The sequence below is a fragment of the Tachysurus fulvidraco genome, chromosome 12 (assembly GCF_022655615.1).
Source record: "Tachysurus fulvidraco isolate hzauxx_2018 chromosome 12, HZAU_PFXX_2.0, whole genome shotgun sequence".
Lineage (NCBI taxonomy): Eukaryota > Metazoa > Chordata > Actinopteri > Siluriformes > Bagridae > Tachysurus > Tachysurus fulvidraco.
This window is the reverse complement of record NC_062529.1, coordinates 24,626,870-24,637,528: the sequence shown is the minus strand read 5'-3', so window position 1 is coordinate 24,637,528 and position 10,659 is coordinate 24,626,870. Positions and strand designations below refer to the sequence as shown.

Sequence of the window (10,659 nt, the reverse complement as noted above, 5' to 3'; positions counted from 1 at the left end):
TTTATGACGGGTGACGTAACTTTATAAACGGAGGAGTAGGTTGCTTGGAACCAGCTAGTAGAAAGTTTTGTAGGGAAAACGATTGTGCAGATGAGAAATTACATCGTGCGTGTGTGTGTGTGTGTGTGTGTGTGTGTTCCAGGGCGAGCCGCCTGCTAAGAAGGGCAGAGCGAACCCACAGGTCTACATGGACATTAAGATCGGTAACAAACCTGCAGGAAGACTGCGCATGTTACTTCGAGCTGACGTAGTGCCCATGACTGCAGGTACGAGCGATTTTATGCTGCTGTAAAGTTACAAGACATTTAATTTTGTCCTCTTATGAAATTTTTGGGAGCCTCGGAGTTCTGACAGACATTTTTAACTGAGAGATATTTAAAAGAATTGTTCAGCTTTTATGAACTTAAAATAAGCAGCTCTCTGCTTCGACCACCAGGTGTCGCTATTACATAAATTTACATCGATTAATGAAGCTCGTCAGCTCCGTGAAGTGAGTTACTAAAAGACGCGACCTGAACCTTCAGCTCTTTGGCTTTGTGTCTTTTTTATGTTAGAGAACTTCCGCTGCCTGTGTACGCACGAGAAAGGCTTCGGCTTCAAGGGCAGCAGCTTCCACAGGATCATCCCTCAGTTCATGTGTCAGGGAGGAGATTTCACCAACCACAACGGCACCGGCGGCAAATCCATCTACGGACGCAAGTTTGACGACGAAAACTTTGTGCTCAAACACACGGGTCCAGGTGAGGGTCCGCTTTTACGTGAATAAACGCATGGACGTGAAAATCTACACGTTCAGTCACGGATGTCGCATCAAGTCTTCATTCACCAAGGTGAAACCTTTTCATGACTACTTGTGTTTCTGTCTGTGTCTGTGTGTGTCTGTGTCTGTGTGTGTCTGTGTCTGTGTGTGTCTGTGTGTGTGTGTCTGTGTGTGTGTGTCTGTGTGTGTGTGTCTGTGTGTGTGTGTCTGTGTGTGTGTGTCTGTGTGTGTGTCTGTGTGTCTCTGTCTGTCTGTGTGTGTCTCTGTCTGTCTGTGTGTGTCTCTGTCTGTCTGTGTGTGTCTCTGTCTGTCTGTGTGTGTCTCTGTCTGTCTGTGTGTGTCTCTGTCTGTCTGTGTGTGTCTCTGTCTGTCTGTGTGTGTCTCTGTCTGTCTGTGTGTGTCTCTGTCTGTCTGTGTGTGTCTCTGTCTGTCTGTGTGTGTCTGTCTGTCTGTCTGTGTGTCTCTGTCTGTCTCTGTGTGTGTCTCTGTCTCTGTGTGTGTCTCTGTCTCTGTGTGTGTCTCTGTGCGTGTGTGTGTGTGTGTGTGTGTGTGTAGGTCTTCTCTCAATGGCGAACTCTGGGTCGAACACAAACGGCTCACAGTTCTTCATCACCTGCGACAAAACCGACTGGCTGGATAACAAACACGTGGTGTTCGGGGAGCTGCTAGAGGGCATCGATGTGGTGCGGACCATGGAGGTGTGTGTGTGGGAGGGAATGTGTGTGTGTGTGTGGGAGGGAATGTGTGTGTGTGTGTGGGAGGGAATGTGTGTGTGTGTGTGTGGGAGGGAATGTGTGTGTGTGTGGGAGGGAATGTGTGTGTGTGTGGGAGGGAATGTGTGTGTGTGTGTGGGAGGGAGTGTGTGTGTGTGTGTGGGAGGGAGTGTGTGTGTGTGTGTGGGAGGGAATGTGTGTGTGTGTGTGTGGGAGGGAATGTGTGTGTGTGTGGGAGGGAATGTGTGTGTGTGTGGGAGGGAATGTGTGTGTGGGGGGGGTGGTAGGGAGTGTGTGTGTGGCGGGCGGGATTCTCAATGTATATGTTGTGTATATATTATATTGCACTTTAATGCTTATTTAAGGAAAATAAAAGCTCTGTTTTTGATGTGAAGAGAGAAACGTTAGACGTCACACTTGTGTATAATGATCATTTCTGACTGTTCCTTTATGTTCTCTGTAGGCTCAGGGAAGTAAAGATGGCAAACCCAAACAGAAGATTATTATATCTGATTGTGGGGAGTACGTCTGATCACCCGGCCCTGTGGCGTACGTACGTGTGTGTGTGTGTGTATGTAAAGTGTGTGTGTGTGTCGGGAATAGTGTCCCTTCACTCAACTCACTCAGATGCTTCTTTTGTATGTCGGATTTGTAAATATCTAATAAATTTTTATAATGAATTGTGGCTTATATTTTTTATCAGCATCGTCAGTCATTATTTAAAACAAACAATGTGAAAGTGATTTACTGGCCGTTCATCCAGTGCAGCTTCCACAGACTCACGTGAACTCTTTCTCCTTCGATAAGCTGCTGTTCCTTTTGTCCTAAATAAAAGACAAGCCTTAATTAAAGTTACAGCTTTATTTAGGATCGCACTCTTTACGGGCATTGATATGAACAGTTATCAGTAAAGTAAACAGTAAATAAAATCGACGATGGTGAGGAAAATCTCCCTGAGATGATATGAGGAAGAAACCATGAGAGGAACCACATTTAGAAGTGAACCTCATCCTCAATCAAGACTTCACTGGGACTAATTTGCTAATTCAGTCACATAAGATCTCAGATCTCATGGTGGTGTATAATAGGAGTGCTCGGATCCAGGTAAAGCAAAAAAAAAACATAAACATTACATAAGTATTGGACCCATCAAACATTTTATGACCTGTTTTAGCCGTTAGCCACAGGAGGTTCAATTCAAGTTTATTTGTATTGCGCTTTTTACAATTGACATTGTCTCAAAGCAGCTTTACAGAACATAAACATAGAACAAAGGTTATTATAAAGATTATTAATTCATTCATTCATTACCGCTTATCCGAACTTCTCGGGTCACGGGGAGCCTGTGCCTATCTCGGGCATCGAGGCAGGATACACCCTGGACGGAGTGCCAACCCATCACGGCTCACACACTACGGACAATTTTCCAGAGATGCCAATCAACCTACCATGCATGTCTTTGGACCGGGGGAGGAAACCGGAGTACCCGGAGGAAACCCCCGAGGCACGGGGAGAACATGCAAACTCCACACACACAAGGTGGAGGCGGGAATCGAACCCCCAACCCTGGAGGTGTGAGGCGAACGTGCTAGCCACCATGCCCTTCCTCAATTCAATTCAATTCAATTCAAGTTTATTTGTTTAGTGCTTTTTACAATTGACATTCTCTCAAAGCAGCTTTATAGAACATAAACATAGAACAAAATGTTAACATAAAGAATAATATAAAGATTAATATAATACAAAATTATAGATTAATATTCGAGAAATTTAGTTCACAATGTGTTTGTATTTATCCACAATGAGCGAGTCTGAGGTGACTCAGGTGACTGTGGGGAGGAAAAACTCCCTTAGATGGTAAAGGAAGGAACCTTGAGAGGAACCAGACTCAAAGGAGAACCTCATCCTCATCTGGGTGACACTGGGGGTGTGATTATATATACAGTCTGATAAATGTTGAGTTGATGCACAAGACCACATGGAGCTCACATCTCTTTAGTATCGCAGGTATTTAGGTTCAGCTTTGTGCGATTTGTCTAACACATGCTCCGTGTTCCAGTAAGACATATCTATCCTTTCTGTTTTCTCTCTCTAGCGTCTCCCAAACCCGAAAGACAATTTGATTGGTTGACTTTGTAATCTTAGATTAGCTAAAATGGCTAAGCCTGGGTCTGATTTATACATTTTTATTTTCATTGGGAAGCAGGTATTTAGATGGTTTTAGCCTGACTGGTTTTCATCTCCATTATTTTTTTCCTTTATGTTTTTTTTTCTGACTTTTAAATCAGATCTTGGTCTTGAACCTCCATGTGGTCCTGCTTGCTCTGTTGCAACCTGCATATTTGTGTAGACCCAAGAAATGTAAATGTATCCAGTTCTTTCCTTTTGACAAGTCTTATGGAAAATAGGAGAACAAGGACGTCACTTTTCGTAAGTCATCAAGTTTGAACACAGATAAAGACACACTGTGAATTTTAGCGCTATATAAAACTCCAGTTAAGTTTGTGTATGTTGTGGAGTCCAGAAAGGTCCAGAAAAGTCCAACTGTTAAATCTTGTCCTGGATGTAGGAAGAGGTCCTCCTCAGTCTCACTGTTTTCACTTCACTGACCTTCTGGGTCTGGTCTGGCAGAATGCTGCCTTCAGCTGTTCGCACCAATCGTAGGAAAGCTGCCTTATGCTGCTTGGTGCTGTTCCCAAACCACTTTGTGATGCTTTCCATCAGGATGTTGTCAATGGTGCAAGTGCAAAAGTTCCTTATTATCGTAGAGGGCAGTTTGTAGTCACATAAATACCTAAGGTCGTACAAAAACTTACGGGCCTTGATCACTAGGGGGGTCAGCGTGTCAGGACCATGACAGGTCTTGCAAGATCTGATCACAAAGGTATCAGAAACTGTCCACTCTCTCCACTGGGGTCTCATTGATCCTGACGGGAGGGCAGCTTCTCTCCTGCTTTATGCTGACATCCACTATCAAGTCCTTGATAGGAGGAGATTGGTTTTCTAGCACCGGTTCTCTGGTATTTTAACCTCCTCCAGGTAAAAGTGGTGATAACAGTGGTGGTAGAATTGGAAGTGGCCACACAGGCGTATGTGCTGCAGTCAGCAGGGGCCTCGGGACAGAACCTTGAGGGGCTCTAATGGAGATTTGGGGTTACGCTAGCTTAAAAATAGTGAAGTGACATACGGCTAAGTACGGTGACCCATACTTAGAATTCGTTCTCTGTATTTAACCCATCCAAAGTGCACACACACACCGTGAAAACACACCCGGAGCAGTGGGAAGCCATTTATGCTGCGGCGCCCGGGGAGCAGTCGGGGGGGGTTCAGTGCCTTGCTTAAGGGCACCTCAGTCATGGCCGGCCCGAGACTCGAGCCCACAACCTTCAGGTTACAAGTCAGACTCTCTAACCATTAGGCCACAACTGCCCTAATCTCACTTGGTGGTGATTTTGGAGGTAATTATGGTTCTAAAAATCAACAAACTGCAATTTCCCCTTCCTGCTGTCCAGGTGGCTCTGGGCTATTTGTAGAAGGCATCATCTGTAAAGCGATTTGGATGGAATACAGATTATGGGTCCAGTACATCAGGCAGTGAAGAGGTGGTGATGACTCTGTCCAGCCTTTCAGAGCATTGAGGCTGGTGGGCTGAGGTTTCTTAGGGAACTGTGATGAACTGTTTGAAGCATTTCTGTTCAAGGGAACCTTACCGTTCACTGGTACTAGATGGTCAGTGTTGTCCTGGTAACCCTTCCTCGTGTTGTACTCCAAGACGAAGAAAGCATTTGTGGTGCAGACGCTGATGCTATCCACGTGTACATACTGTCGTTAGCACTGCTGGTCCTGTTAGCACCACTAGCTTTGTTAGCACTGATGACTGCAAACTTAAAGCGGCCCCATCAAGATGCAACAAGATACTCTTGTAATTGCAAGACGGGTTCTTTTGTGCCACCATCAAGAACCCAGAGATTAGCTTCATGCACCTTTGCCATATAATTATCACTCTAGTCACCTCCTCCAGGGTCTACAGGGTTAAAATTTCCCCTCTAAGTGCGGTGCAGACTCCTGTCCTGTCAGTCAATGTACTGTTTTGATTTATGTAAATTTCTATGGAAACGTAAACGAGGAAAGACGTCAAGCAGCAATTTAGTTAGTCGGGTTGCAGAAAGTCTTTGAAGAACACCGTGATGGAAAGTGACAACATTTGTTTGTTTAACTTTTTAACATTTCAGGTAGGTTTTCAAAATAATTTAATTCCTACTGCATAAAAATGGAAATATTTTGCATTTCAGGAATAATTTTTAATTTTTATTTATTTATCAGTGATGGAGCAACATCTGGTCATACTTCTGTTTTTCACAGGTGAGAGGTTTGTGTGGGGTTGTTTTTTAATAAGTAATATACCATACAGTAAAAGTGGTTAGCACGTTCGCCTCACGCCTCCAGGGTTGGGGGTTCGATTCCCACCTCCACCTTGTGTGTGTGGAGTTTGCATGTTCTCCCCGTGCCTCGGGGGTTTCCTCCGGGTACACCGGTTTCCTCCCCCGGTCCAAAGACATGCATGGTAGGTTGATTGGCATCTCTGGAAAATTGTCCGTAGTGTGTGAGTGTGTGAGTGAATGAGAGTGTGTGTGTGTGCCCTGCGATGGGTTGGTACTCCGTCCAGGGTGTATCCTGCCTCGATGCCCGATGACGCCTGAGATAGGCACAGGCTCCCCGTGACCCGAGAAGTTCAGATAAGTGGTAGAAAATGAATGAATGAATGAATGAATATACCATAAATGGCTTTTTTTCTACTATAGACATAACGCTTTATAACATTTGTTTTAAACAGGAATTGTTCCCTGTGTCCTGTCTATGACTCGTAAGTATTATCTGGTCCAGCAGAAAAGAAGTTGGACCGATGCTCAGATTTTCTGCCGAGCCACACACACAGACTTGGCTATTATCAGAAACAGCGACGACATGTTTGCGCTTCAGAATGAAGCACAGGCTCAAAATTTTAGTTTGGCAGCTTGGATCGGAATGTACAGTGATGTTTACGCCTGGCGTTGGACCTTTGAAAATGAACCAGTTGGAAATATGAGATTTTGGGATGATGGTGAGCCTAACAACAGGAACGGAGATCAAAACTGTGGCGCGGTAACTCCCTGGGGTTGGTGGGATCTGTCGTGTACAGGAACGCGCCCCTTTTTGTGCTTTGACGGTAAAATCTACATATTATCCGCTTTCCCGTTGTGTCAGTAGAGAATGTTGTTTTATTGGCAAATGTGATTTCTTTTACTTGGTTTCTGAGAAACTTCCTCGCTCATGCTGTACTGTGCTGTATCTATTCTCACAGAAACGAAGACTCTTAATGACCGCTACATTTACGTATCTAATAAGACAGACTGGTTTGAAGCTCGGGCTTACTGCAAACAGTATCACACAGACCTGGCCAGTCCGAGAGACGAAAACGAAAACGTAATTTTAGAGGAACTCGTCCCTGGCGTGACTTGGTTTGGTATGTTTAAAGACCCGTGGAAGTGGATAGACAACACTAACTTCTCCTATGTCAGCTGGATGGACGGAGAACCTGATAATGACAACTGGAACGAAACTTGTGGTTATCTAGACACGGACCGAGCCGCCGATTCACAGTGCTCGTACACCATGCCTTTCTTCTGTTACTCGGGTATGTTCAATATTATAGTGTTATTTTCGCTGCTTTTTGGACGGATGTGGAATCGTTTGTTCGTGTTCGTGTTTGTGTTCGTAGATGTGTTTACGATTAAATATTCAGTGACAAAACGACAAATCTTAAGGATGAAGATCCAGTCCAGTCAGGATTTGAGTGGTCCTGTAGTTAATGCAGCCGTCTTGGAGAAGGTGAGTCTCATCGTCCAACAGAAGCCACTGAAAACCTACAGTTACCTTCAATGTACAATGAACCGTTCCTCTGTCCCGCAGTATTTGGTAATAAAAGTCTTCTTCTGTTTTTCAGATCAAGCGGAAACTAAAAGATGGTGGGATGAACCAGGACATCCTTGTGAAATGGAGAGTAAAACCAAACGGATCGATATTTCACAAGGAGACAGAATCTAAAAAAGAAGAACTCTAATTCTATCCGTGTCTCATATCCAGTAAATCATGCAATGAGTTTGTTATTTTTCTTCACTCGGGACACGCTAGAGGGTTTTTCACCATTTCAGGATCCATGATATATATACTGTATAGGCATTTTATTGCTATCTGTATCATTAAAAATGACCTATTTTATTCCTAATCTGCTAGAATTCTATGAGATGTAAGTATAAATTATTAATATAGGAATTCCACTGTACTCGTTTTATACGCCGAGCTTTACATTTATGAGCCTCATAAGGGGCCTCATTTATCAAACAAGGAACTTCATTTGGTTTATTTACGAAATGGCACGAGGGCACGAGCGGGACGTTCTGTTGAAATTATGAATAATCACGAATTACAAATTTGTTGTGTGAATGTTCGTACAATTAACATACAATTCAGTTCATATCCACTTTTATAAATGATGCCCAATATCACTGTATTTAAAAAAAAAGGAAAGAAACCTAATAGAGATAGAAATGGCAGGCACTTATTTCCAGGGATCTCAGTACAGCGTAACAGATATTGCGTCATCGGGTAGGCGTGGCCTATATGATAATCTAACCCTAACCCTAACCCTAATCGTAGTTTTTGGTTGTTTATTTGTTTTCTAAAATAAATCAACCTGCATGACTGTTTTGTCATTCGTAGTATGCTGTTTGTTATGAAAGAAGGCGTTTGACCTCCAAGACCTCCGGAAACACGCCCAATTTACGTCGTGGTAACGAATCCCCTGGAATTTAGAAATGTTAAAATGTCAGGTATTTTTCACCAAGTAAATTTCTGTGGAAATTATTTCAAAATGTTGCAAACTTCTGGAGCTGATATTCTGATCATTTTTTAAATTTTTCTTCTTTTAGGATTTGACTAATAAAGTTGAGTCATACATCCAAACTGTCACCATGATTGTATTTATAAAATGCTTGTCGTTTCAAAATTTTTTTAGTATTTATTATACTATCTGCACAAATAAAAAGAACAGATGAGATTAAGTTATCTTGCCATTAGCCAAATAGATAACTAGTTTTCACAAGTGGACACGCTAAGCACCACAGATTGAATCGAACAGTAGGTTTAGATGTTGCTTCTTTTTTCTAGCTAACTTTGTTCAACTCAAATATACAGTGTAACATGGGGGTCACGGTGGCTTAGTGGTTAGCACGTTTGCCTCACACCTCCAGGGTCGGGGTTCGATTCCCGCCTCCGCCTTGTGTGTGTGGAGTTTGCATGTTCTCCCAGTGCCTCGGGGGTTTCCTCCGGGTACTCCGGTTTCCTCCCCTGGTCCAAAGACATGCATGGTAGGTTGATTGGCATCTCTGGGAAACTTACTCAACATCAAACCCGTCATGCTATATGATGTTGCTGAATAACGTTCCTCACGGCGTCTCGAGACTCCTTCGTGTCTGTCATATGCTCAGAGTGAACCTGCTCTCATCCGTGATGGGGGTTTTTGCAGGTTTTTTGGGGGTTTGGAGGAGCTGGCCTTGCTCAATGGCACGTCGGTAGTGGCCAGCCCGAGACTCGAACCCACAACCTTAGGGTTAGGAGTCGGACTCTCTAATCATTAGGCCATGACTTCCCACTCATTTTTCAATGGCATTGAGCTAGTTAGAGGCTTAGCTGCTGTTTAGCTTTACACTACTAATGTTGTAGACCTGATTTTGAAAAAGTCCTTGAGATCTATACAGCGCTATACAGTGTGTCAGTAACAAACGTGTGTGTTTCCATGATATTAAAAACCACCACCTGCCACTGGTGTGATTGGTTCCACTGGGTTCATTGGGTTGTCTTCCTTGTATTTTCTTACCGAGTTATTCCTTACATCTGTAATGTCTGGCTTGTGCTTTAGAGGTCCAAAGCTACGTCCAGCTTTGTGTAAAGCTGGAAAATGGAGAGAAAATATCTCAAAAATGCACATTACATAACCGATAAAAAACCTCTGTGGTGAGAGTGTATTCTAGCAGGATGTGTGATAGTGCATCACATCCAGCAGGTGGCATAATGGACTGGAATATGAAAGGACCACTGGAATAAGGACAAGGAAAACAAAACAGATACTGAGAGGCCGGAGTAAATCAGTTCATAGGAATTCTTGGTACCACAGACTGGTGGTCATTCATAACGATTCACAATTACTGCTTTAATGGTCAGTAGAACGAAGTGGGGAAAGTTTAACAGTTAAACAGTAATCGTTTCTATTCTGCTCTTACAGATCAAATCCAAAACACAACGTGTGTTACGTGGTATTAAACAAGATGGTCATTGTTTTTCCTCCAAATCTACTTTAAGCTGTGTGTGTGTGTGTGTGTGTGTGTAGGTGGTGGTGTGAGGTTGGGGTGTGTGGGATGGGAGTCGGGGTGTGTGTTGTGGGGTTGTGTGTGAATATGTGGGGTGTAGTGGTGGTGGTTAGGGGGTGTGGGTGTGTGTGTGTGTGTGTATGTTTGGGTTGTGTGTGTGTATATATGTGTGTGTGTGTGTGTGTGTATGTTCGGGTTGTGTGTATGTGTGTGTTTGTATGTGTGCATATGTGTGTGTATGTGTGTGTGTGTTCGGGTTGTGTATGTGTGTGTGTGTGTGTATGTTTGGGTTGTGCGTGTGTATATATGTGTGTGTGTGTGTGTGTGTGTGTATATGTGTGTGTATGTGTGTTGTTTGTGTGTGTTTATGTGTGTGTGCGTGTATGTGTGAGTTTGTGTGTGTGTTTGGGTTGTGTGTGTATGTGTGTGTATGTGTGAGTTTGTGTGTGTGTATGTTTAGTTGTGTGTGTGTATGTGTGTGTATGTGTGTATATGTGTGTGTATGTGTGTTGTTTGTGTGTGTTTATGTGTGTGTTGTTTGTGTGTGTTTATGTGTGTGTTGTTTGTGTGTGTATGTGTGTGTGTGTTGTTTGTGTGTGTATATGTGTGTTGTTTGTGTGTATGTGTGTGTGTTGTTTGTGTGTATGTGTATGTGTGTGTGTGTATGTGTGTGTGTTGTTTGTGTGTATGTGTATGTGTGTGTGTGTGTGTGTTGTTTGTGTGTGTGTGTGTGTATGTGTGTGTATGTGTATGTGTATGTGTGTGTGTGTGTGTGTGTTGT

The 10,659-nt window shown here is 43.3% G+C and overlaps 2 protein-coding genes across 3 annotated transcripts in view; both read left to right on the top strand.

Moving 5' to 3' along the window:
* The window catches only part of ppie (peptidylprolyl isomerase E (cyclophilin E)), a 5,492-nt gene extending 3,339 nt beyond the window's left edge, over positions 1-2,153 (top strand). The window contains exons 7-10 of the mRNA XM_027144070.2: positions 143-266; positions 555-740; positions 1,316-1,458; positions 1,937-2,153. Coding sequence (XP_026999871.1) covers positions 143-266; positions 555-740; positions 1,316-1,458; positions 1,937-2,005 — 522 coding nt within the window. The 3' untranslated portion in view covers positions 2,006-2,153. The remainder of the gene's footprint in view (positions 1-142; positions 267-554; positions 741-1,315; positions 1,459-1,936) is intronic.
* A 4,047-nt stretch (positions 2,154-6,200) lies between these two features.
* Positions 6,201-8,820, top strand: LOC113641467 (macrophage mannose receptor 1-like). Of its 2 annotated transcripts, XM_027144157.2 has the most exons (4): positions 6,203-6,679; positions 6,815-7,147; positions 7,232-7,341; positions 7,457-8,820. In XM_027144157.2, the coding sequence occupies exons 1-4, from the start codon at positions 6,331-6,333 to the stop codon at positions 7,571-7,573; spliced, it is 909 nt and encodes a 302-aa protein (XP_026999958.1). In that variant the 5' UTR covers positions 6,203-6,330; the 3' UTR covers positions 7,574-8,820. The 2 variants fall into 2 exon arrangements, with proteins under 2 accessions (XP_047677640.1, XP_026999958.1); XM_047821684.1 differs by lacking the exon at positions 7,232-7,341 and having other exon boundaries at positions 6,201-6,679.
* Positions 8,821-10,659: the final 1,839 nt, after the last annotated feature.

Excerpts from the sequence above, each read along its gene's own strand:
- LOC113641467 (XM_027144157.2), top strand. The coding sequence starts at position 6,331 with ATGACTCGTAAGTATTATCTGGTCCAGCAGAAAAGAAGTTGGACCGAT. Across the intron at positions 7,148-7,231 it reads GCCTTTCTTCTGTTACTCGG|ATGTGTTTACGATTAAATAT; the intron begins GTATGTTCAATA and ends TTGTGTTCGTAG. Across the intron at positions 7,342-7,456 it reads ATGCAGCCGTCTTGGAGAAG|ATCAAGCGGAAACTAAAAGA; the intron begins GTGAGTCTCATC and ends TCTGTTTTTCAG.